This window comes from Podarcis tiliguerta (genome assembly GCF_965153285.1).
Source record: "Podarcis tiliguerta genome assembly, chromosome: 6".
Taxonomy (NCBI): domain Eukaryota; kingdom Metazoa; phylum Chordata; class Lepidosauria; order Squamata; family Lacertidae; genus Podarcis; species Podarcis tiliguerta.
This window is the reverse complement of record NC_139539.1, coordinates 13,619,223-13,645,838: the sequence shown is the minus strand read 5'-3', so window position 1 is coordinate 13,645,838 and position 26,616 is coordinate 13,619,223. Positions and strand designations below refer to the sequence as shown.

At 47.8% G+C, this 26,616-nt stretch overlaps 2 protein-coding genes across 2 annotated transcripts in view; one reads left to right on the top strand and one right to left on the bottom strand.

The window, feature by feature from the left end:
• The first annotated feature begins 258 nt into the window (after positions 1 to 258).
• On the top strand, positions 259 to 19,870 carry NPEPL1 (aminopeptidase like 1). The gene is made up of 12 exons (XM_083447762.1): positions 259 to 1,690; positions 7,221 to 7,406; positions 8,839 to 9,009; positions 10,071 to 10,160; positions 11,149 to 11,230; positions 11,354 to 11,496; positions 12,783 to 12,860; positions 14,052 to 14,152; positions 14,964 to 15,087; positions 16,315 to 16,491; positions 17,185 to 17,295; positions 18,758 to 19,870. Exons 1-12 carry the CDS (start codon positions 1,163 to 1,165, stop codon positions 18,914 to 18,916), a joined length of 1,950 nt encoding a protein of 649 aa, XP_083303888.1. The 5' UTR covers positions 259 to 1,162; the 3' UTR covers positions 18,917 to 19,870.
• A 363-nt stretch (positions 19,871 to 20,233) lies between these two features.
• LOC310680525 (piezo-type mechanosensitive ion channel component 2-like) overlaps positions 20,234 to 26,616 on the bottom strand; it is a 67,106-nt gene continuing 60,723 nt past the window's right edge. The window contains exons 46-52 of the mRNA XM_083447236.1: positions 25,590 to 25,778; positions 24,499 to 24,591; positions 24,097 to 24,266; positions 23,515 to 23,631; positions 23,137 to 23,216; positions 21,407 to 21,635; positions 20,234 to 20,857 (exon numbers count right to left, since the gene is read on the bottom strand). Coding sequence (XP_083303362.1) covers positions 20,602 to 20,857; positions 21,407 to 21,635; positions 23,137 to 23,216; positions 23,515 to 23,631; positions 24,097 to 24,266; positions 24,499 to 24,591; positions 25,590 to 25,778 — 1,134 coding nt within the window. The 3' untranslated portion in view covers positions 20,234 to 20,601. The remainder of the gene's footprint in view (positions 20,858 to 21,406; positions 21,636 to 23,136; positions 23,217 to 23,514; positions 23,632 to 24,096; positions 24,267 to 24,498; positions 24,592 to 25,589; positions 25,779 to 26,616) is intronic.

Sequence of the window (26,616 nt, the reverse complement as noted above, 5' to 3'; positions counted from 1 at the left end):
CAGTTACTAGAACCTAAGTGAATGGTCACTTACCCTAGTGTCTTTACTCTCTCTTGACCAAATTACTGGTCTCTGGAACAAGATAGGGTGGGCATCAGACTAGGGACATCCACCTTCACTCAGCCATAAAGCTCAGGCTAGTCTACCTTATGCCGAAGAATTGATGCTTTTGAATTATGGTGCTGAAGGAGACTCTCGAGAGTCCCATGGACTGCAAGAAGATCAAACCTCTCCATTCTGAAGGAAATCAGCCCTGAGTGCTCACTGGAAGGACAGATCCTGAAGCTGAGGCTCCAATACTTTGGCCACCTCATGAGAAGAGAAGACTCCCTGGAAAAGACCCTGATGTTGGGAAAGATGGAAGGCACAAGGAGAAGGGGACGACAGAGGACGAGATGGTTGGACAGTGTTCTCGAAGCTACCAGCATGAGTTTGACCAAACTGCAGGAGGCAGTGGAAGACAGGAATGCCTGGCGTGCTCTGGTCCATGGGGTCACGAAGAGTCGGACATGACTAAACGACTAAACAGCAACAACAAGACCATGCATGTCTATGCTCTGTCTCCAACGACGCTTCTACCAGTTGCTTGAAACCACCAGAGGGGAGAGCTGCTCTTGCACTCATGTTCTGCTTCCCTGGTTTCCCACAGGCATCTGACTGGCCACTGTGAGAACAGGATGCTGGACTAAGCAGGCCTGCAAACTGCAAATAAATCAAGGTGTCCACGATGTAAGCAAGAGACCTGCTAGCACACTTCCAAAGCTAAGCAGGGTCTGGTCCAGTTTCAAACTGGATGGGGGCTGCATGTTGCAATTCCTACATTGCAGGGGGGGGGGTTGGACTAGATGACCCACAGGGTCCCTCCCAGCAATACCATTCTACGATTCCATGATCCAAAGTTCCCACACCAGTTTTGGGCAAACCAGAGCAAACCCGGAAAGCTTGAGGGCAGCAGGCCCCAAGGCGATTTAAAGATAATAATAATAATAATTTTATTATTTATAATCGGGCTGGGTTTCCCCAGCCACTCTTCCAGCACATATAAAAACATAATAAAACGCCAAGCCCTGGTGAGCATCTAATGTTTACTGGATGGATTTCCCCTCCTAAATAGATTTTGGAATTCTGAATTTATTGTTATTCATGTTTTATACTGTATTTTATGCTGTTTTTTGTTGCATCAGTTAAGTGTTTTAAATTTGTTGTTAGCCGCCCTGAGCCCGGTTTTCTGAACCGGGAAGGGCGGGGTATAAATACAAATTTATTATTATTAAACTTTAAAAAAAAAACAAAAAAAAACCCCTTCCTGATGTCTTCCAAAAGTTGCGTATTCCTTTCACCTCCTTGGGCGCTTTCCCCCTCTAGCAGCAAGCGCTATTCACGGGTAGCGTGCCCTGGTCCATGGAGGCTCGACGCGGCGACGCTGCCGTTCCCTGCCCGGCCGGAGGAGGCGGGCGCGCTGCCTTCGCCGGGGAGGAGCCGGAGCGAGAGCCGAGACGCTGCTGCCGCCGCCTCCTCCTCCTCCGCTGCGGGCAGGAAGATGGCGAACGTGCAGCTGGAGTTCCAGGCCAGCGCCGGCGAGGCGGACCCGCAGAGCCGCCCTTTGCTCGTGCTGGGCCAGCTGCAGAACCTGCACCGCCTGCCCTGGGCCCAGCTGCGGGGGAAGCTGCAGCCCAGGGTCACCGAGGAGGTAAAGGCGCGCCGGGCTCGCCCGGGGCAGGCGGGCTGGGCAGGGAGGAGAGGCTGCTGCTGCAGGGAGCTCCGCCGACCCATGGAGCTCGTCGGGGTCCCCACCCCAAACCGAAGCTCTCCTGATAATTAATAGAAATCTCCTTTTCCTTTTCCTCTTGCTCTTGCCCGGGTGCCTCGGGAAACGCTTCCTCTCTCTTCCCGCAGGCCTGGGCTGGGCTGGAGAGAGCGCCGCCAGCAGCGGTGGGGGTGGGCTGGATTTACCATATTTCTCCTGTCGGTTAGATAGCGCCTTGCTGGAAGGGGGGTTGGTTGGAGAGGGAGGACGGAACTTGCAATTATTGTTATTGTTGTTGTTATTATGGTTATATTTTACAAAAGAACTACCTCTCATCCTTTCATTCCCACGTGCTGAAGCTCCGCCCCAGGTAATTTTTTTCCTATCTGTTAAGCTGCTGAGTGCTCTGTCCTCCCCAATGAGTTGCTCCCATGAGATTCCCACGAAGGGGGGGGGTTGCTCCCCCCTGGAGGAAGCAAAAATGCACATGCTCTCATCTGGAACCCGTCTCCCTCCTTGATTTATTTGCAGTTTGCAAGTTATGTTTATTCTCAGCCCTGCCCGTGTTTCTTCAAAGTAAGCCTTACTGAGTCCAAGGGGACTTTCTTTCAGATAGTAGCCTTGTAGCCCTCTCTTAAAGGTAAAGGGACCCCTGACCATTAGGTCCAGTCAGATGACTCTGGGGTTGCGGCGCTCATCTCGCTTTACTGGCCGAGGGAGCCAGCATACAGCTTCCGGGTCGTGTGGCCAGCATGACTAAGCCGCTTCTGGTGAACTAGAGCAGCGCACAGAAACACTGGTTTACCTTCCCGCCGGAGTGGTACCTATTTATCTATTTGCACTTTGACGTGCTTTCGAACTGCTAGGTTGGCAGGAGCAGGGACCGAGCAACGGGAGCTCACCCCGTCGTGGGGATTCAGACCACCGACCTTCTAATCGGCAAGCCCTAGGCTCTGTGGTTTAACCCACAGCGCCACCCGTGTCCCTTAGCCCTCTCTTGCTTAGAGGCAAATCCCTTTTTAAGTTCACTTACTCCCAGGTAAGTATGCCTAGGATCACAGCTTCAAACCCTTTAAAGTTTTTAGTTTTTCCTTTTTCACCTACATGGTTAACCTACCCAAACTCGTTGATTTTGAGTTTTGCTTTTAAAGACCAGCTGTGTTGCAAATGCTTGGATTTGGTGCATGGGTGCATATTTATATATTGAGGAAAGCGCCACCCACTCCTTGCCTGTTCTAGGTTCACTTAAGGAGGGAGTAAGTATAACACAGCATGGAATTCTGATGAGAGGAGTTTAGATCAACGGAAGCTGTTCTACACAGCATAGGAGAGCAAAAACAGAAGATATTCCCTTAAAAGAGGGCTTCAGTGATTGCCTAAGGACAAATGCAGACAGCTGTGCTAACTTTTGAGCCATAGCTCAGTTGTGGAGATCTGCTTTGCATGCAGAACGCCCCATCTTCAATCCCTGCCCTCTCCAGGTACAGCTGGGAATGCACCCAGTCAGTGCAGACAATACTGGGCAAAATAGAACCCGCCTCCCCCAAAAACCCAGAAAGACCTGTGGCCCATTAAAAACCCTAAGAGTCTGTCTCCTTTAATCCCCTTTAACTTCCATTCTGGCTTTTTGCAACAAGCATGGGCAACAGAAGTTGGAGAGAGGAAGGAGACTTTTCTTTTGAAAGATCTGTGCATTATATCAACTCGGCGCAGCAGCGATTTAAAGATATTTTGCAAAGCTTACCAGTAACTTGTCTGCGTGGGTCCCAGATTTGTTGATTTATTAACTGTCCGGGAAGTCAAAACACAGGCCTTAAGGTCACTTGACAGAATTTGAGCAATTAGTTGTGGGGGTTGAGAAGCTGGCTGGAGGCTTCTGTGTGCTTCGAGGTCAACAAAAACCAGACGGATTTATCGGGCATTGGTTTGACTTTGTTATTTAGAGACTCCGCGTCCCCATTATGTGAGATTTTCGTAACTCTTATTTCACTTTGCTTTTTGCTCCTTTTCATGCTCCTTTTTCTTTGCTGCATACGTGCGAGGCTTCTTACCTGTTTTCTTTGACTTTTTTAGCGAAGATGGGAAACAGTAGGTGCTTAAAGTGTTGTTGTCGTCCCCCAGCTGTTGTTGGGCTTTCTCCCAGTAATCCCAGCCAACATGGCTAACAGTGAGGGATAATGGGAGACATAAAGTAACAACAGCTGGAACAGCAGCAGTCTCCCCATTCCTTTATTATGACACAAACTTTTGCGGATTCAGATCTGCTTCCTGCTGCATCAGGAAATTTAAAGCTATATGGGCAGATAAAGCATCTTAATTTGTCTTGCTTGCCCCTTTTTGTACCCTGTGGCTGGTACACCTTTTGGCCACATTCGCGCCCCCCCCCCCCCCCAATACGCCACACATTGGTGTATCTGGCATACATGGGAAGAGGCTTCGGCCTAGCTCAGTATTATTTACACTGACTTCTGCAGCAGCTCTCCAGGCAGTGTTAGAAACTCAGATATATAAGCTAGGCACCAAATGGCTCCTTAAACCAAAGTTGCAGTCGCTAAAACTGTCTAGTTGCCATTTTGGGGGCAAGATGGCTCAAAGGTTATATTTTTCAAGTGATGTACGGACTGATTGATTCTCAGTTAAACAACGGGCTAGTTCAGGTGACTACCTTGAGCTAGGTTAAGAACTTTTGGGAACTTAAAGAAGAAAAGTCACTTGATCCAGGGACAGTCCACATAAATATTGGCCTATTCCGACCTCTTTTCCTTAATGGTGACACGGACCATTCATAACATAAAGAGTATTCTTCACAACTGGGGTGGGGTTAGTGAAGAGGAGCTACAATAATTAACTACAACTTTGTTCACTGCTCCTGCTCAGGCCGCACAGGAAAAAGTATTTTGGTTTGGTGAAATTCATTCTGATTGTGCAGTTAAAGTATAACTGATAGAATTCTACAGGACGTGGATTTAGTGTGTGAAAACCGTCAAGATCCAATGATCCTTAGGCTTGCCCTTCCAGATGGTGGAGATGTCAGGCGCCATCCTGGTACCCAGGCATCGTCACTTGGCTGCAAATAGCCGATAGCCAGGTGGAAAATGTGCCTGGCACCTGGCAAATCTCAAACACTGATTTAAGGCAGGGCATCTTCCCCATAACTACTTGGAGATGTCTGAAATTGGGCCTGGAGCCTTCTGCACTCAAAGCAGTTGCTCTAACACAGAGCTAAGGCCCTTCTGCATGTACCAATGAATGGGCATAGAGCTCAAATCCCCCTTGTGTTATTGAGCTCTACACACCTTGATTGGCGCGTGCCTATCACAGAATCATAGCGTTGTAGAGTTGGGACCATGAGGGTCATCTCGGCCAACACTCTGCAATGCAGGAATCTCTTGCCCAACGTGGGACTCGAACCCACAACCTTGCAATTAAGAGCCTCATGCTCTGCCAACTGAGCTATCCCAGTGTGCCAAATGTGCAGAAGGTAGGACCAGCTCACCTGATGTAGAGGTGAAAATGTGCAGACTATTCATTGTGACCCAGCGACTCACCTCACATATTCTTTGATTGCATTTTGGAGGGGGGAATTTATCTGAACACAGCACCTCCATGGAATCTGGGTAGCAACTCTTTCCCAGATGTCTGCATTTTATTAGGTATGCCTGCCTTACTTCTATCTCCCTTGTTGTGTAAACGATGGAATTGAAGTCTAACGATGGCTAATACTGAAAAACTGAGCTGCTGAACTTTCCATTTTGGTGCAAACCAAAGCCATTCCCATTTCTAGTGCCCTCAGCCGTTTAAATCCACTGAAGAGGTCCTCGTCTGGTTTGCTTCCAAAATGTAGACAGTGGAGCGGAGGGAATGTCTGCTGATAGCCATATCTTGGATCTTTTATCTGGACTCAGCCTTGTACTTTAGACCAAGAAGCCCAAACAACAGTCTGGGGCCTCTGCAACACTTTTATAATAATAATAAAAAATCTATTGCCTTTTCAGCCCAGTTTAGGATATTGGAGTAAAAATGGTTTTGGCACAAACCAGGGCCATTTAGTGATTGAATTTGGTACCTTGTGCAGTTTGCTCCTTTGAAAGAGTGGGTGACCAAGCTGAAAGATTGTTGCTGCTGATTAATGAATCTGTTGTCCTCTCCCTGTAATGAGAGATTATGGGCTGAAATCCACAGTTGGGCAATACCTTTCTCAGGATCAGCCAAATTGCCACAAAATACTGAGTCAGTTTTCAAGTTGTCCAGAACTCTTCATTGGCCAAGATGTTAAACAAAGCAGCAGAAGGGGTGGCAAAGGGGTGTGTGTTCTTTTTCAAGAACAGAAATTAGGTGGGATGTTGTTGCCATAAGGTCTGCCTTGGACTTTGTCCCAAAATGGAGATTACAGTCCAAATTGTGACAGAAGAAACAAGAAACCTATGAAGATTGAGCCAGCCTGTCCATTTGGAGAAAGGCACGTTTTACTTGTCTCCACACTGCAGCAACTACCCCAAAGCAATTGCAATCTGCTCGTAACTGAAGATCTGTTTTGAGGAGACCAGCAAAATTTGCCAGGCAGTTACAATAAATATTACAATATTGAAGGTGCTTTCAGATGGGAGCTTGATATTGTAAATGGGTCGTTGTCAACACGTTGTTGGTTGGGGGTGGTTGTTGTGTTTGGAGAGGGTAAACCCAGATTAAATAGGGAATATGTAGACTGATGTTTTGATGCCAATGACATAGTGTGGGCAGTGTGAAAAATATGCATGCATGGGGGGGGCACTCATTCCACAATAAACACCAGTCTGGAAGCACCCTGAGTGATAATTTTTGGCCCATCTAGGCTAGTAGGTGTACACCACCATTGCCTACAAGCCCCCCCCCCCCCGGGTTCCTAATGAGGTCTGCCCATCCTTGTTTTACTTTAACAGGGTTCATCCATACAAGGCCTTTATTAATGAATATTATTTGTTTTGCCATTTTGAAAGAAGCATGGTAAAAATCTGAAATACCACGAGCTCTCTTTCCTTACTGATGTATCGGTGGAGACGCTCTTAAGCCAATGTCAGCTCGCAGGTAACACTAAGCCAGACCATGGTTTAGTGCACATGTGTGAGTGTGCAGACTCTTTGCACCTCCTGTTGCTGTTGTGTGCTAAGCAACAGTTTGGACGACGCACTAAACCAAACCATGGCTTAGCTGACAGCAGTGCAGCAGCAGGAGGACCGAGGAGCAAAGTGGTCAGTCTCTCCAGGATAAAACAGGTTTGCACTAAGCCATGAGGGTTGGATGAGAATCGGGTCATGCTGTGATCACTGGGTCACCATGCGGTCTGGGGGTTTTTGCATCTTGTTGCTGCATATCCCTCACCATCGTGGTAAGTCGTTTGCCAGGCTAAAGGGGTACAGCTGAAAAAAACTATTGACGGGTGGTTCATCTTCTGAAGAAGGCTCTCCAATCTCTCTCATTGTTTCCTTTTTCTCAGTTATGGCAAGCTGCGCTAAGCACCCTGAACCCAAACCCGACCGACAGCTGCCCTCTCTACCTGAACTATGCTACTATAGCTGCTTTACCTTCCCGGGTCAGCAGACACAACAGCCCGTCGGCTGCCCAGTTCCTCACACGCCTCGTTCGGAACTGTCTCCCGGGAGGGACCAACAGATGCATCCTTGTAAGTGAAAGTGAGCAGCTGGAGGGAAGTGGCTTAAAAATATCTGCAAGCGCTTAAAATGCAAAGGGGCTGATTTATATGTCACGTTTGCTCCTGGAAGAACCTCGAAACACCTTGATCTGCACTTGCAGATTTGTGATTCATTTCTTGTGGAGGCAGTTGATGCCTTTGGGTATACAGTGGTACCTCGCAAGACGAATGCCTCACAAGACGAAAAACTCGCAAGACGAAAGAGCTTTTCGTTTTTTGAGTTGCTTCGCAAGACGGATTTCCCTATGGGCTTGCTTCGCAAGACGAAAACGTCTTGTGCCTTTTTTTAAAAACCGTCAATGCATTCCTATGGGAAACCGTCAATGCACAGCGGTGCTTCGCAAGACGAAAAAATTCACAAGGCGAAAAAACTCGCAGAACGAATTAATTTCGTCTTGCGAGGCACCACTGTACATTGGTCTTAAATGATTCGGTTTTTCATACAGGCAACTCGTAATTTACGCAGGGGTTACATTCCAAGGCACCGTGTGTTTAAGTGAAATCACATATATTTGAAACGCTATTGGGAAACCCTACGAACCCCCCATTCCACCCCTTCTCGTGAGGTTTTTGTGACGTTTTGGGGTCATTTCCGGCTTCGGTGCAATGCGTGCATGTGTGGTTGTGCACATATCGGATGTGCCTAAAATGGTTGCTGTCTGTATTTTTAAATTTATTGTTGTACTTTTTTTTGTAAAGCTCTTTGAGGGATCTTTTGGAATCAAGTGGTGTGTAAGTTCTATGAAATGAAAATAAAACAAACCAGTCAATAAAATTATTGCCAACTTCTGAGTTTCAAGTCTCCCACCAGTGTTTAATTTCTTAAAAAGGAGGCGAGATGTTCTGAGCTACAAGCCAGGATCTCTGTACAGGTCATTTTTAGTACTCTTAGGCTGCAAGGGAGGGGAAACCTTTAGCCTTTTAGGTGTCATTGGACTCCCAACTCCCATCAGCCTCGGCAAAGGCAGTGGTCAGGGGATTGTAGCTTCACAACACCTGGAGTTTCAGAGGTTCCCGTGCTGTGTCACACCCGCTTAATTGGAAGCAAGCCCAGCATAACTCAGTATGGCTTCCTTCTGAGGAGACATTTGGAGACCTCTGCTGTTAGGAGGCTTGACATCAGGTTATCGGGGAAGCTGCCTCCCCCTCAGAAGTGTGGGCAGATATCTAAGCTCCCTATATCTGTGCTGAGCTCCATATATTCCAGGCATAGGCAAACTCGGCCCTCCAGATGTTTAGGGACTACAACTCCCTAGCTAACAGGACCAGTGGTCAGGGATGATGGGAATTGTAGTCCCAAAACATCTGGAGGGCTGAGTTTGCCTATGCCTGATATATTCTTTCAGCCCTCAGCCCCTTCTCAGGTTTCTGGGACGCATTTGATTTTCTGTTTCCCTTTCAGATGGTCTGCGAGCGCTCGGAGGTCTTTGCCTCAGCCTGTGCTATAGCAAGAGCTTTTCCGCTGTTCACACAGCGATCCAGTGCCTCTAGACGCACAGAGAAGAAAAGTGTGGTAGTGGAATTTTTCCTGGTTGGGCAGAACAATGGCCCTGTGGAGGTGGAGACGCTTAAGGTAAGCTGCCGGTTTGTTGCAACAGAATAAGTTTGATACTTTTATTTTACAAATAATAATAATAAAAATCTATATTTGGTTTTTCAGATTACAGTGGTACCTCAGGTTACATACGCTTCAGATTACATACGCTTCAGGTTACAGACTCCGCTAACTCAGAAATAGTACCTCAGGTTATGAACTTTGCTTCAGGATGAGAACAGAAATCATACTCCGGCGGCACGGCAGCAGCAGGAGGCCCCATTAGCTAAAGTGGTGCTTCAGGTTAAGAACAGTTTCAGGTTAAGTACGGACCTCCAGAACGAATTAAGTACTTAACCTGAGGTACCACTGTACAGTTTTACAATCACATATCCAACATACAACATAAAGACAAGTTTCCATAGAATCTCCAGGACGTCCCTCCTCCCCTTTGTGGGTCCTATTGTTAATCATTTCCTCCTGCATCTTTTATAATAATCCAAATCTTTTACATCTCTGTTACATCCAAAATTCACCATTAAACTACAAGTGTTATTCCAATCCTACTAACAGTTTTTACGGTTTGCAATGGTTTTTAAGTTAAATTATACTTTTTGACACAAAAATAATATGGCGATGTGAGTGCCGCATACTTTGGGTTAATGTTAAAGGCTTATTTCCCCCCAGTTGCATGGCTGGTTTTACTTTAGCTGGATTTCATAGAACACAACAGGCAATTTGCAAACACAAGAGTGCGTTAAAATTGAAATGTAGGTGAAATTTTATGTACTTCAAAAGAAAGAGAAAGAAAGAAAGCGAAAGAAAGCTACAAGCTCCTAGGTTTCCTTACAGTAATACAGTGATAAAAATGAATTGGAATTTGTGATGATACCTTCTCCTGTGTAGAAGTGAGTGATTAGACTTGCTAAGCTCAATCCCTTACAAGTAGTCTCTGGTCTACAGACTTCCATGACACTTGAATTTTCCTGACACCCAGGAAGTCTCTGAGCGGTGCAGATGCAGAAGAAAAGCAAAGCCAAATGTTGTGATGCATAGACACGCTTGACATGCTCCCCTTTTCTTTCTTGTACGAATTCTAGTGTCTGGAAAGCGCTGCAGAAGGTATAAGGCTGGCAGCTCGGATCGTAGACACCCCATGCAATGAAATGAACACCGACAGCTTCCTGGAGGTTGGTGATAACCTTTTAACAGGGTTAGCTTGAACAGTCCGCTGAATTTGGGAAGCTTATGTCCAGGATTTCACTGTGGCGAAGCTGTATTTTGTCCACGATGCTCAGGGAGGTGGCTGACTTGTCGCTTGGCGTTTGATGACGAATGGTTTGCCATTTTGAACCAGGTGGCTTTAATGAGGCCCATAAATCAGTAGGACTAAATCTAGGTTCTGCTTGTAGGCTTGGGTGGGTGACATCCAGGAAAGAATGTGCAATGGTTACAGCACCCCCCACCCCCAAAATTGGCCCCACACAGGCCCTCTTTCGGAGGGTCTCTTCAGACAGATTTCATGTAGAAACAACAAAGGGCCTTACCTCATTCCTGACTACCTGAGGACAGCAACGTTCAAAATGTCCAGGAACGCTTTTTAGTGCTGTGCTGATATAACCCATCAATGTTTGAAAGTTTTGGTGGGGATGGAAAGACGCCCTGTAAAGACTGGATTAATTTTTCACAGGGCAGGTGAATTTTGCCTCACTTGCACATCTGCCATAAAATCCCTGAAGCTCCACTCCCCCCCCCCCCCAACCTTAGAGCTGGTGAGAGGGACAATTCTTACCAGCAAATTTACAAGCAAATCAACAGCACCTTGGAAGGTTTTGGAGGCTAGAAATATTCATTTTTTTTAAAAAAATGTCTTCATTTGGCAGCAAAAAGACATGGAAGTTTGTGCTAGGTGAAGCACAGCACAGACACGGTTTTTATAAATGGGGACCCACCACCGATAAGGCCCTTTCCCCAGTCACTGGTCCCCTTGCCTCAGAAGGTGAGGCAACCAGGAAGAGACAATGGTTTTGGTGTCCTGGGAGGTCATTGCAGGGTCCAGGCGAGTGGTTGTTGCATCCTGGTCCCTTGGATTTGGGCCTTGGATTCTGACTTTTGAGTTTAAGAAGCACAGTGTTTAAAGGTGTTGCGATGTGACTCTGGTGTCTTCCTTACTTGAAGGAAATCAGAAAAGTCGGAAAGGACCTGGGGATTGTTCCAACCATTATTCGAAACGCAGAATTGAAGGAGAAAGGATTTGGAGGTCAGTCAAACCGAAGCGATTTCCCCCTCCCCCATATGGTAAAATCTTGTATGTGATTAAGATATTACCCATGGGTAATTCAGATCATTTTCCCAGCTCTCCTGTCTCTACCTCTGTCCCCAGGTATTTATGGCGTTGGCAAAGCAGCCGTGCACCCACCAGCTCTAGCTATGCTGAGCCACACCCCAGAAGGTGCCACACAAACCATCGCCTGGGTTGGGAAGGGCATTGTTTACGACACTGGAGGACTCAGCATCAAAGGAAAGGTGAGCGTGTCTCGAGACACAGCAGCAGCTTCACACACTCACTCGCACACATCAAAATTCAGTGTGTACTGATGCCCTGCTTGTGTGTTCGGTATGTGTGAAGGTGCCTGCCTAGCCACAAGCCCAGACTGTTGACGCATGTGTGATCTCCATCAATCCGAAGGGGGCCTGCACACTTGCAGAGTCCCTCTACCTGTGCATTCATCCATGTGCAGGTAGGACTCCTTCAGGCGGATGCTGCAGGCCACAATGGCTATGTTCTCCCTCCAGTGTCCGAGACCCTATCCAGGGGTCAGCAAACTTTTTCAGCAGGGGGCCGGTCCACTGTACCTCAGACTTTGTGGGGGGCCGGACTATGTTTTTTTTGGGGGGGAATGAACGAATTCCTATGCCCCACAAATAAGCCAGAGATGCATTTTAAATAAAAGGATACATTCTACTCATGTAAAAACACCAGGCAGGCCCCACAAATAACCCAGGGAAGCATTTTAAATAAAAGGACACATTCTACTTATGTATAAACACACTGATTCCCGGACCACCTGCGGGCTGGATTTAGAAGGCGATTGGGCCAGATCCTGCCCCTGGGCCTTAGCTTGCCTACCCATGCACCTCCGCAGACTGGTTGCTGAGAATCACAAGAGTTGCCTTTTCACTTGGATCCTGCTTGTGTGCTTCCCCTTTGGGGCAGCTGCTTGGCCACAGTGAGAACAGGGTGTTGGACTGGAGGGGCCTTTGGCAATTGCATTTTTTATCTTGTGCACCACTTTGATAGCCTCAGGCTGTGCAGCCGTTTATGAATTTGCAAAATAACTAATAAAGGTTGGGCCGGCCTAGTGCACTCTGAGAAGCCCCTTCACTAGTTGGGCACTCCCTGAATGGCTGAGTGGAGCTTAAAGGTGAGGCAGTGTTTGTTATCTGTATAATGCCATCAGGGCACATAATTACTCCTACACAGAGTAGAGTAAGCCAAGAAGAAGCAGGTCTCTGCCCCACAGAGCTTACAATCATTCTAAATTTAGATGGAGATGATAGGCATGAGTAAGCAAAGGATGAATACAGTTTATGGCATAAATTAACTTGGAGGGGGGGTGTTTAAAGACTTAACAGATAAGGCCTGCAATCCAGTCAGTACACACTTAACGGAGACAAAGTTCTGTCGAACTCAATGGAGTTTCCTCAGTGAGGTCTACGCTGCAGTGTTGCGCTGTAATCACCTCAGCATGGCTCTTTCAGCACCAAAGCTTTCTGCATAAGTGAATTTCTTTGCGTTTACATTTGTCTAGACAACAATGCCTGGGATGAAGCGAGATTGTGGTGGAGCTGCTGCTATTTTGGGTGCCTTCAAAGCCACCGTAAAACAAGTGAGTGAAACTGAGCAGTTTTTATCAAAGGCTGTAATGCCTGTTTTAGCCATGCAGTAGAGCCTTGGTGGTTCAGTGGCCTACCAGTGATGTAACATCACGGCCGTTCCTTATTTCAGAGGATTCAAGAATGCGATGCCCGCTAGAATGAGAGACTATTCCTTGAAGTTCGTCCAGCAAACAAACCCCCCTCAGGACAGGAGTTTTCATTGCTGTGATCCTTGCTGAATTGTTCTTGGCCTCAATTGTTCTTGGCCTCAGCCTGATTTCACAGCTGACCTTTGGCCCTGTATATCCATTTAGTTCAGTGTTGTCTGCACCAGGGATGGGGAACTTGGTTGTTAAATCCACCTTTAAAACTCTAAACTGTCTCGGCCCTGAAGGAGCATCTCCACCCCCATTGCTCAGCCCAGACCCTGAGATCCAGCTCCAACGGTCTTCTGGCACTGCGAGAAGTCAGGTTATGAGGAACCAGGCAGCGACTCTGCTCTGTAATCGTGCCAGCCCTGTGGAACACCCTCCCACCAGATGTCAAGGAAATAAACAACTATCTGACTTTTAGAAGTTTCCCCTTATTCCCCATGAATGGTGGCTCGCCCTTCCGTTATGGCGCTACAAATTAATGGTGGGGTGTTGCTCCCCTCTCCAGGTTTGGCATTCCTAGATTCCTCACCCGGACTCAGAAACAAATACCAGGCATGCCTAAAGCCAGGCTAGGCCCCTGTACAAAATGCAGTCTATTGTGGGCATTGCACAGTTATATGCATGGAAGGTGGGAGGGCGGACAATAAAAACGCCACGCCTTGGAATACTGTGACAAACCGATGGGTGTTCTTTAAAAACGAAAAAGGCCAAGGAAATTCCACTCTCGCTATAGTGCTATGAATCTTGCTGGCAGACTTCTCTACCCGGCGATAGTATCCAGGGTTCTGAAAGCATCTCACTGCAGCCATTTAATGGGGCAGCCGGGCAGCCAAGAAATCTGGTGGGAGGCACTCAAATGCTAAATTAACATTTCCCAAGGCTGCTGCTGCTTTAAAAGGCATTTTTCTTGCGTGGAGCTGTATCAGAGACTTTGTTCGCAATAAATAAAAATGTGTGGTATGGTTTCTCTCCTGTTAGCTTTAATTTGTTTTGCAGGTTAGGCTCTCTCCTCATTTCACAGCTCTTCTTTTCTCCTTACTGCAAAAGGGCTTTAAAGACAACCTTCATGCTGTTTTTTGCTTGGCTGAGAATTCTGTCGGACCAAATGCAACAAGGCCGGATGATATCCATGTTCTTTACTCTGGAAAGTAAGATTTATTTATTCCCTCCGCTCTTACCCTACCTGGCTGCTGGCTAGTGCTTACTTTGGGAATTCTCCACCTGCTCCTAACTTTAAAAAATGCGCAGCTAGGGCAGCACACCTGGTCCTTGGAGGATTTCATTGGCTCAGGGAGATTGCTAAGCATGAACAGGGATAGGTGTACAGGCCACAATTGCAGACGGTACAGAAAAAGCACAGGTTGCAATACTGGGACTCGTGAATCAGCTTCTCAGAATCTCCACTTTCATTTGTGGGAAGGTATCTAGTCCCTATGATTGGGACTGATCTGCAAGTTCATTTGGGCCATAGATGAGAGTGAGGAAGTATGGCAGAAGACATTTCCATCAGTATACAGTCATACCTTGGATCTCAAACGCCTTGGCTCCCAAACAAATTGGCTCCTGAATGATCGAAACCCGGAAGTGAGTGTTTCGGTTTTTGAATGTTCTTTTGGAAGCCGAACATCCGACAGGGCTTCTGCAGCTTCCAGTTGGCTGCAGGAGCTTCCTGCAGCCAATCGGAAGCCGCACTTTGGGGTTTTTTAAAATGTTTTGGAAGTCAAACGGACTTCCGGAACGGATTCCATTTGACTCCCAAGGTATGACTGTATTTTAATTGGTAAACTTGAATTAATGTTTTTCTTGTGTATTTTTTGTAACCTTTCTTATTGTTGTTTTAGCTTGCTGTTTTAGCTTTTCTACATTAAGGCGCATAGCAATTACCTAACTAGATTAAATGAATAAATAACCCTTAAACATTGCCACATTATTATTATTATTACCCCACTCTTTCTCCAGAACTGTGGAAATCAACAACACTGATGCCGAGGGCAGGCTGGTGCTCGCTGATGGAGTTGCCTACGCTTGCAAAGACCTTTGTGCCGACATTATTTTGGATATGGCTACTCTCACTGGCGCTCAGGTACTTTGAATGAAAACAAAACAGGCTTTCTCTGTGATAGCTCCCCACTTTGGAACAATTCTCCCCAGGGAGGCATGCTGGGTGCCTTCTTACCAGAGTCTGGTAAGTTTCAGAGTGACCCCAGAGTTCCCTGGAGAAAGAGCTTGAAAACCACTGCTTTAGATAGCAGTTACAGAAGGAGACAGTGACATGTCTTCACAGCCCTCTCAGGTGCAAAACCTTCAGGAAAACTGCTGCAGGTGCATGCGGAGGAAAGTCTCTGCAGCATTTGTGCCTTTCTGTTGTCTCCTTCTGCTTCCCCGTCTTCTTGGCTTGGGATAACTCAATCGTCCTTCTTGTTGGCTGAGGAGGAGCAGCAGGGGAGGAAGGGAAGGCGGTTGAGTAAATAGGGAATGCTACAAGCAAGTTAAGAGTGCTGTCTGGGGAAGGCTGGTCCATCAGTGCAAAAGTGGCACTGCCCCACCAACCTCTCCCGGCCCTTAGGCAACCTCCACCTGCCTGCTTTCTTGCTTGCAACCAGTCCAGGAGGTATAACTTGCCTCTCAGCCACCAGTCTTTGTCATTTGGGCAACAGGAGCAGGTGTCGGCAATAAATCCCATGGAATAAGTGAAGCCAACTCTTTATTAAGAAGAAACAAGGTCTGCTCAGGAGTGCCAGGCCTAAGGAGCACAACAGCTCTTTTCTCAGTAGGTCTTGCCCTTTTGAGGCAGTTGTGGGGACCAAAGGTCCCTGTCTTCCCACAGCTGCCTGTCTCCTCCCTTGGGTCCTTCCCAAACAACCTGAGACTCCGCCGTCCGGCCTTTGCACCTCCCTCTTCATACTTCTTCTGGTACTGGGAGACCAGAGCAGAGGGGAGCTTGTCACAGCAGGATAAGGAGAGAGCTTGGTTTTTTCACCAGCCTGACTCGTCTCTGCCTCTTGGCCTCCTCTTGTCCTGCTTTCCACCTCTCTGCCACAGACTTTCCCTGCTCAGTAAACCCTGTTCCCTCTTCAGCTTCCCATGTTTCCTCTTCCCAGTCTTCTCCCTCTGACCACTCGTCATCTTCTCACAACCACCACTTCCCTTGCAGATACTTCCTGGCATTCCTCCAGCCAGCCCATGGCATCAGGAGATTGCATCGCAGAAGCAATCCATGAGTCCCATTTACTGTGTAGCACTTCAGAATATAGGCAGAAATGGCCTGCCTCTTCTTGGGTTTCACGGTTTCCTTCTTGCCGCCTTTCAGGGAATTGCCACGGGGAAATACCACGCTGCTGTCCTCACCAACAACGAAGAGTGGGAAAGAGCCTGTGTCAAGGCGGGCAGAAACTGCGGAGATCTGGTTCACCCACTTGTCTATTGCCCTGAGCTCCATTTTAGTGAATTTACCTCTGCTGTGGCTGACATGAAGAACTCTGTGGCAGTAGGTTTATCAGATATACTGTTATCAGTTACTATTTTATGCCTACGCTGAGTACAATGCCTGTGAGGCACTTTCTGCACTGTTTAGGGAAGTTTTTAATGTTTGAAGTTTTATTCTGTTTTTAGTGTTCTGTTGGTAGCCGCCCAGAGTGGCTGGGGAAACACAGCCAGATGGGCGGGGTATTATTATTATTATTTTATCTGCTATGTAGAACTGCTTTGCTTCTGCCTACCTTCTCTAGAAATGCAATTGAGCATCATTATCTGTAGACTTGGGACGCGGGTGGCGCTGTGGGTTAAGCCTCAGTGCCTAGGGCTTGCTGATCGAAAGGTCGGCGGTTCGAATCCCCGCGGCGGGGTGCGCTCCCGTCGTTCGGTCCCAGCGCCTGCCAACCTAGCAGTTCGAAAGCACCCCTGGGTGCAAGTAGATAAATAGGGACCGCTTACTAGTGGGAAGGTAAACGGCATTTCCGTGTGCGGCTCTGGCTCGCCAGAGCAGCGATGTCACGCTGGCCACGTGACCCGGAAGTGTCTTCGGACAGCGCTGGCCCTTGGCCTCTTTGAGTGAGATGGGCGCACAACCCTAGAGTCTGTCAAGACTGGCCCGTACGGACAGGGGTACCTTTATCTGTAGACTGAGGCTTCTGAAAATGCTTCTTACTAAATCCAGCCTCTTTTCTGTTGTTTTCTCCAGGACCGAGATAACTCCCCAAGCTCTTGCGCTGGACTCTTCATTGCTTCACACATTGGGTTTGACTGGCCTGGTGTCTGGGTCCACATAGACATTGCTGCCCCGGTCCATGCGGTGAGTTGTGTATGATTGATTCCATTCTCTTAAGTCAAAGGCTGGTATATCCTCACCGCAGCCACACAAAATTAGATGGAGCCAACATTGCCAGTGATTCAGAAATGTTTTAAATAAGTAAAATGAATGTTTTGAGTCTTTGTGGAGTGGCAACTTGTCTTCTGCAGTACAATAATAAGCCAGCCTTCTGGTTATGCACAAGCAGAAAAATTAAAATAAAATAACGTTTTGAGAATCTTAGATCTTTTTCAAAGCAAATGGCTAGCCTTTATAGAGGAGTTTGAAAATGGGTAGATACTGCCTGGTGAAACCTCAGAAGTCAAAGGAAAGGTTTGAAAGTCAAGTCTTGCAAATATTTTGTCAGAAGTCCCACTGAGTTTAATGGGACTTAAGTTCCATAAGTGCAATACGCCAAATCACAGCATTAGTACAAATTCTAGAGATCAAGAGAGGCCACTGGACACCCGGGAGATCCTTGCCCTTTCCTGGGAGCATCAAAATCAATGAAACAAAAGTAGCAGATGCATGCAGGTTTTGAGTGATTTAAACAGGTTGTGGAATTCAGGCAATGTAACTACAGAGCAGTATCCAGTGAAGTACTTCCACCACCGTAAAGAGTTGTTGCAAAACAGAACGCCCCTTCTCCTTTCGCTGCACACCCCCTTCTCCACATCTGCTCTGGAGGTTGGGGGGGGGACCTAGAACAGTTTGGGGGACACGTGGGGGGAGGAGGAGGGGGAATTCCACTGTGCACCCAAAAGTCCTTGTGCTCGCAGCACTTTGTTGGATTACTGCCCATGGTGTGTTGGATTTCCCCCCTCTTCATTTCTTAGCTTTATGTAAATAGCAGAATATACTAGTAAAAGCATTGGCAATAGATGCATTAAAACGCAACTTGTTTGATAGAGGATCCCTGTATATACGTTGTTGTTGTTCCCATCTGACTGGGTTGCCCCAGCCACTCTGGGCAACTTCTAGCAAATTATAAATACACAGTATGTCCTATTGAGTTCAGTGGGTCTTATTCCTAGTTAATTAGGTACAGTCATACCGTGGGTTGAATGCATTTCGGGTTGAGCGCCTTCGAGTTGCGCTCCGCGGCAACCCGGAAGTAATGGAGCGCGTTACTTCCGGGTTTTGCCACTTGCTCATGCGGCATGCGCAGAAGCGGCGAAAAGCGACACGTGCGTGCGCAGATGTGCCATCGCTAGTTACGTTTGCTTCTAGATGCGAACGGGGCTCCGGAACGGATCCCGTTTGTATCCAGAGGTACCACTGTATAGGATTATAGCCTTAGGATGCTGCAGCGTGACTTTGTGTGCCTCTTTCCATTCAGCTTATTATTATTTTTATTTCACCTAAACAACACACAAGCCCTCACAGGCAGCATTCCAAGCATTTGCCTTCAGTGTTTCTCCCGCATTCAGTGCTGAGACTCGCCTCTCTCTGCTTTTGCTCCTAGGGTGAACGAGCCACCGGCTACGGCGTCGCTTTGTTGCTCTCCCTGTTTGGCCGTGCCTCCGAAGACCCTCTCCTGAACATGGTTTCTCCGCTGGGCTGCAATGGGGACTCCCCCTTGGAAGATATGGAGAGAGATTCCAAGAGGCGCCGCTTGGTTTAATGCCCGCTCTCCTCCCCCTTTGGAGAGAGGCCACACAGGAATTACCTCACTTTGCACTGAAGGGTTTCCCAAACCACAAAAGCACCCACGTGTCGGAAATGACCGAGAAAACGAAAACAAGTTGCTCACATTTGATTCTCCCATCTCACTCTGGCAAAAGGCTGTATTCTGTTGGGTTGGGTGTTTTTAGTTTTTTTAATGCGCTTGGGGTTTTCCTACCAAACCTGGTGACTTTGCTGCTTCCAGTCTTTCTGGAGAAGGGGCCAGGGATGTCTATTCCCCCACGTCCCTTTCAAAAAGTATCTCAGCCTATTACTGCAACAGCTTCACCTCTTGATGCCAGTAGAGCCTTCCGAGTTAGTTCTGCAGGTTTCATTTCTCAACCCCTCTGCTTTACAGAATTCAATAGCGTCGTGGGGTTTGGAGGAATATAGGGGTTACCACCTTGGGAGTCAAACACCAGGTGCATCCCTTTAAATCTCCTGACGCTGCAGGGGATGAGGCAGCTGCTGTGCCTCTTGGCCTCTTTCTCTGGTTTCTTTTTCACCTGCCGGGAGGCATACCTGAAATCCTGCTTGCCCCCAGGTCAGGACTGCTGCGCCGGAAGGAACTGCAGCTGCCATGCCCAACAGCACAACAGGCTCCACTTCAGTTTGCAGGGTTGCAACCGCTGGGATGAAGCCACTTTGAGGCTCTGCATTATTCACTTAGCAGCAGCATAAGGGAGGCCTTGTTTTCTAAGGCAGCTTTTCAATAATAATAATATTCCTAAGCTACCATTCATGCATGTTACATCTTTCGCTGATCATTACGGATACGACCCTATAAGTGGGCCGGTGCATTTCTCCACGGCGGTTCTTAACACCCTTCTGCTGACAAACTTCATCGACGTTTAGAATAAAAGTGTTAATGGGAGATTAACCCTTAGAATAAAACCCTTCCTACTCTCAACAAGAGTGTAAGCTTATTGAATCGAGGTATCTGCGCCGTTTCTTTCTGCAAATGCGTGTAGGTGACACAAAGAGTGCAAGAAGTACGTGCAGGGCAAAACTGGCTATGAGTCATGGCAGCTACGTGGAATTGGGCAATGGCGCTCTCATGGCCAGGTGTTGAGGGCAGGCCATGGGAGACGGCTCTCTCTCTTGCGCTACCGTGGGGCATCTTGCTGGGCACAGGACTAGGCAAGAACCGTAGCTTGGGTGGTTCATGTATTCTTCATTTTCAGGGCCTGAGCAGCATATCCCATTCCCTGCGCCTTGCCACAGCCAACTTGTCACACATGCACATAACCATCTGGTCATCTCACAGGAAGAGGAATGCCCAGCATGCAGCACTTTTATTTTATGAGGGTACATTTGCAGAGTGGAGAAAGGAAGCAAATTGCTGAAAGTATTGTTATGATTTCTAATCTCCACCCTCCCCCCCCAAAAAAAACCCCTGTGGCTTTAGAGTCCTGTGCTATGTGCAACATAATCCCTGCTCTTATACATAGGGTGGTAAACAGCGTACAATATAAAGTTTACACTTCTGCCTTGCATCAGATTGAGGAGCTAACGAATCAGTCCTCTCTACACCTCTTAATTCAGTATTTTCTGCCATGTTCCTTTGCAGTTGCGCTCCACCCAACATTTCCCTTCTGAAACAATGCACTGTTGTGACTCCACACACAACCACACACCCCGGCTTTAGTCTTCCCTGGGTTCCCTGGTCCATTTAATCATTGTTTCAGGAGATCTGTAGAGGAAGATGAGCTTGGCAAACAGCTGCTCCTCTAACTCCAGCTCCCCGGCCTCCCTGGCCAGGAAGATATCCGTGCAGAGTTTCAGGATGCGGTCCACGTTGGGCAGCTCTTCGAACATGATGGAGCGCGAGATGCCGTTGAAAAGCTCTCGGATGAACTTTCCGATGACCAGAACAAAAGACATGTAGAGGCCCACAATGCTGTAGTGGGGAGAGAGAGAGATGATGTTCAGGGTGTTAACTTTGAGTTTTCATAGACTCCTAGAATTGGAAGGGGCCTCAGGGGTCATCTAGTCCAACCCCTTGCAGTGCTTAGCCCAATGTAGGGCTCAAACCCATGGCCCTGAGATTTAAGAGTCTCATGCGCCATGGGCAAAATAGACACAAGTAGTCCTATCAGCCGAAGCCCTGCGCAAGGACTTCCACCTGCGTAATAAGCTTTTCTTCCCCTCTTCTTGCCTTGTGTACCCCAGAAATTTATTCTGGGGGTTCAGAAAAAAACCCCAGAACAGCACACTGGCAAGGGTGGAAGGAAGGGGGAAGTCTCTTCTATGTGGCAAGCTGAGATGTTTGCACTGACAACATTCAACAGTGCAATATTGAATTCCTGCCAGCGATTGGCTGCCTGTTCTGTATTTTTCAAGGCAGCACAGCGGGGAAAGATTTCTCTCAGGTCTCCCCAAGCCGCCACCTTAATCCAAATCTCAATTGCTGCCCCAGAAATAACAGGTTCCAGTTTGACATCCTTACCCATGAGCTGCCAGAAATCCCAGGCTAGGAGGGCTGACCTTGTCGTTGAAGACGAAGAGTTCCATATTCTTACTGCATCCATTACCCAAACAGCCGGGCCTCTGCTCTTTCACGACCCACCATTCGGGAACATGGCTTAAGGACTCCTTGGCAGGCAGCTGCTGCAGTTCGATGGTGATATTTCTGAAGAAGGCCATCTTGTCTACGTCCTTTGGTGCATTGGAATGAGCTGTGGAAATGAGAATTATGGGGTGGGGGTGAGCTGACCGTGGGTACCCAGCCTTTCTCCCAACCCACAGGACAACACACATAGCTTTGTGGGCGCTTTGCACAGCTGCAACACAGGAAGATGCCCCCACACCAAGTCAAACCGTTTGTCCACCTGGTTCAGTATTGCCTATGACTGGCAGTGGCTCTCCAGGGTTTTTGATGGGAAATACGCAAACCTACCTGGAGGTGCCTGAGCCTGAACTGAGGGTCTCTTCTGCATTCAGAACAGATGCTCTACCACTGAGCTGGGGCTCTTCCAGGCTAACAGGAGCGAGGAGTAGAGTAACTTCCTGCTACCCTAACATTTAACAAGTCCTTGCCAACACTTCCACTTTCTAATGCCATACTCAAAATCCCCAGGGAGAACTGGAACCCCACTTTAGCCACACAAAGCTGAGGTGGAAGTGGCAAAAGAGTAGTTCATTGGCTTTAGAGGAGTGTGTTCCCTGAGTCTTCATCAAGACATCGTGAAGAATCAGCAATGAAAGCAGAAGCTCCATGGGTCTAAACCAGGAGTAGTCAACATGATGCTCTGCAGCTCCCATCAGCCCCAGCCAAAATGGCCAATGGTCAAGGATGAGGGGCGTCAGGTACCCTTGGTCTAAACAGAGAACAGCTATAAGGTAAAGGTACCCCTGCCCGTTACGGGCCAGTCTTGACAGACTCTAGGGTTGTGCGCCCATCTCACTCAAGAGGCCGGGGGCCAGCGCTGTCCGAAGACACTTCCGGGTCACGTGGCCAGCGTGACAAGCTGCATCTGGCAAGCCAGAGCTGCACACGGAAACGCCGTTTACCTTCCCGCTAGTAAGCGGTCCCTATTTATCTACTTGCCCCCGGGGGTGCTTTCGAACTGCTAGGTTGGCAGGCGCTGGGACCAAGCAATGGGAGCGCACCCCGCCGCGGGGATTCGAACCGCCGACCTTTCGATCGGCAAGCCCTAGGCGCTGAGGCTTTTACCCACAGTGCCACTAATTTTAAAAACAAAAGAGGCACTTGGAGCAGGAGTGCAGAACCCACTGCACACCTGAAGTTCATATCCAGACAGGGAAGCCAACAACCCCTGAGCCCCAAAACAGCAGTGCCTCATTAGCCAGTAGAGCAGCCCCACCTGCCATTTTTAATTCCCAAAGCGTTTCTGGGCCCTGCATGGGTTCAGAGGCACTCGTGAGAAACGAAGGCGGGATGGGTGACTGTTTGGAGCTTTTGCCATGATAGTGGCAGCTGGGTGAAAAGAATTTGGGATGTGGGTGTGGAGGAGGAAACAACACCCATGTGCTCCTTTTGCTAGTTTGACCCAAAGACAGCACATTTCCAATGTCTGGAACAATCAGACAGTAGCTTTTTGCTCATACGATACCACATGCATCTTTTGGCTTTGCCTTCCTATAGCAAAACTCTGCAACTCTGGCCTCCTCTCATCTTCAAGCAGGCAGGATTTTCCTCCACTTTTGTCCACTTACCCACTTGCAGCCGATGGGCCATTTTAGCTTCTGCTCCGCCAGCTGCTCTCAGATACCTTGGTAGGACACCAGGAAGCAGACTAAAAGGGGGGTGGGGGAGAGCAGAACAAAAGCAAAGCAAAACCTTGGTGAATGCTAAAGGTCTTGCTCCTTTCCAGATCAACACATGTTCATTTTTCACATGTACCCCACACAGCTTCCAAGATATTATACAAATCCATGGAGGAGGAAGGTCTAATGGTATGGTATGGTAGCCAAGTGGAGACCCCACATACAGGAGCCATATTCCACAGAATACCACATGCTGAGGGACACATACAGTAGCAGGGGAAGCGCTAATGGCCACCAAAAGAATCAGGAGAAAAACACAACACTAACACGCCTTCCGTTCTGGTCCCACGTAGCATTTCGACGATTTGCTCCCGAATCCCCTCGTCTTCATAGCGCATCGTGTGTAGGCCGGATGCTTCAATATTCTTCACGAGAGAGGCATTCCTGATTCGATAAGGATATGAAGGGAAGGTTAAGGGAAGCTTTAGATGCTCTTCAGGGCAGGCGTTATGGAAGAGAGAGATTCTCCTCTTGCGCTATGTGCCTCGTATGAAACGGACAACAAAACGGGTTTGCCAAGCGGTGGCTTCCTCTGGAAAATCTACTTGACAAAGTGTCGCAGAAAGGATGCAGTGCAAAGGCTGGGACTTGGAGGGTTGGGTGTGAGGTCACTAATCAGAGCAGGTTTCAGTTAGTTCCTTAGTAACAACAACAACGTGACAGCCATGGGCAGCAAAAAAGAGAGGGGCTGCTACTCCACACCAGTGAGTAAAGACACAAGAAAAGCCTGCTGGATCTAACCCAACATTCTGTTCTCACTGCACCCAACCAAATACCAGTGGGAAACCTGCAAGAGGGGTGGTTGTATACACATACACAGAATACACTTAATATTAAAAAGATAAAAACCTGAGAAGAGTCCAGTGGAAGTTGATGTAGATTGCGGAGGAATTGGAGAGTTCTGCAATCATAGCTTTCCGACTTGCAGGGCTGATGCTCCACAGCAAGCTGGCATTGCCTTTTATTTTAGCAACGATGACGTCCTCTGGGCTATAGTTGACTATAAATTGCATGGCAGACTGGAGAAAACACAAATGTTTTTGGTTTGTTTGCTGTTGTTCCAAGCAAGACAGAGAAACTTCTTCGCCTTGAGCTAAATTCCTATCTAACCTGCTTTTGGCAATCCAGTAAAGATACCATTCAAATCCAGTTTTAATTCAAATGGGGTCTCACCAGCTATTGTTGGAGAGAAAGAGAAAAGGATGGCATTTTTTTCTGCAGGTTTCCTTGTCCACAATAAAATATACTTACAGGATGGAGGGCATATTGAGTGGTGAGTTCATTATACGCCGCATGAGTGAAAGGGACCAGATTCTGCTGCTGAGCACTCATGGTAAACAAAGACTAGGAGAAAAAGGATGAAATCCTGTGTTACAAACCTCAGCTCCACTATACAGACGTACCTCATCACACCTTAGCTGGTTCAGACCCAAAGGTCAGTTTTACACACTAGTCACAGGCTGATGCTAACCAACCCACAAGCTCTACAGCTCTGGATTAGTTGCATTTCAGCACCCATCATTCAAACTCTGTAGCAGCACGGTTCACAGCAGCATCAACAGAATAATCACTTCCAAGCATCACACAGCAACACAGATCCATAGGCGAGCCCAGAGGATAATAGCATGCGACTCTGAAAGAATAGGAATTCCAATGGGAAATAAAGTGGGCATTTCCTACAGGAATCTGAAGGAGAAGAGGGCCCTTGGCAGCTCCAGATTAGGGAAGAACCAGGTTGGTTGGCATTGACACTTGCTATGAACTAAAAGGCAAAAGGTAAAGGACCCCTTGGACAGTTAAGTCCAGTCAAAAACGATTATGGGGTTGTGGCGCTCATCTCGCTTTTAGGCCGAGGGAGCTGGTATTTGTCCACAGACAGCTTTCCAGGCCACGTGGCCAGCATGACTAAACCACTACTGGTGCAACGGGACACCCAAGGGAACCCTTAGTGCACGGAAATGCCATTTACCTTCCGGCTTCAGCAGTACCTATTTATCTACTTGCACTGGTGTGCTTTTGAACTGCTAGGTTGGCAGGAGCAGGGACCGAGCAATGGGAGCTCACCCCGCCATGGGGATTCGAACCGCTGACCTTCCGATCAGCAAGCTCAAAAGGCTCAGTGGTTTGGACCACAGAGCCACCCGCGTCCCTACAAGCAGAATGGCACTGTTAGACACAACCCTTTAACTGGAGACGTTAAGGATCATTGAGCTATAACTCCACTCTATTTTTTTGTCGTGTTAAAGCAACAGCTTTGGATGGTGGAAATGTTCCAGTACTCATCGAAAATACTTATCCCCAGTCTTAATTATAAATTGACCCTCCACCTCCTGCGGACCTACCTCATAACCGCTGATGGTAATTTTGACAGAGACACCCAAAGGCTGGTTAGTTACTCCCGCCACTGATTTCACCAGTGACATAAGAAGCAGTGGGAACCACACGATGCAGATGAGCACAAAGACAATGAAGCCCCCCATCCCGTATTTCACAAGCAATTTCTTCTTCTGCCCAGGAGGTTGGGGGTATTTCTGCAAAATGGAGAATGGGAACAAATCTGTGTGTATACTCTGCTGATAAAAAAATTTTTTAACTCCCCAACTTATGCATCAAGGTAGGACAAACTCAGCATTCTGAAAAACAGAATTCCACGCATTTGCTTAATTTGCATATATTTGACTATCCTACATATATTCCACTCAGAGCCAGCCTTTTGGCGCTTGAGGCAAACCACAAAATAAGAAGAAGAAGAGTTTAGATTTGATATCCCGCTTTATCACTACCCGAAGGAGTCTCAAAGCGGCTAACAATCTCCTTTCCCTTCCTCCCCCACAACAAACACTCTGTGAGGTGAGTGAGGCTGAGAGACTTCAAAGAAGTGTGACTGGCCCAAGATCACCCAGCAGCTGCATGTGGAGGAGCGGAGACGCGAACCCGGTTCACCAGATTACGAGACTACCGCTCTTAACCACTACACCACACTGGCTCCTAACACCTCCCTCCCCACCAGGGAAGAGGGAGGGAGTGATAATCTACACCAGGAACAAGGAGGAAATAATTATCTACACTGGGATGTGCTGAGCCTTTGCATCCTGCCGCATGAGGCGGTCAGCCCACCTTGCCTCATATCTTTAGGTGCCAGGCAAAAGCATTTCTCTTTGTCTTGGGCTGGTTCACATTCAATGTCCTTTTACATGTGTTTTTGTGAGAGGGAGTTATTGTGGGCCACATGCATTTACAAAATATGAGCAGAGAAGTGTAGGCCACATTCCACCACAGAGTTAGGCACACTTAAACTTGTTGACTTGTGCAGCCAGACAGGAGAGATTCGCCCCAGTCATTGCTCCTGATGAACCACCCGGACTCATC

Coding starts and splice junctions, on each gene's coding strand:
- NPEPL1 (XM_083447762.1), top strand. CDS start 1,163: ATGCTGTTTTTTGTTGCATCAGTTAAGTGTTTTAAATTTGTTGTTAGC. Junction 10,161..11,148: donor ACACCGACAGCTTCCTGGAG/GTTGGTGATAAC, acceptor CCTTACTTGAAG/GAAATCAGAAAAGTCGGAAA. Junction 11,497..12,782: donor GACTCAGCATCAAAGGAAAG/GTGAGCGTGTCT, acceptor ACATTTGTCTAG/ACAACAATGCCTGGGATGAA.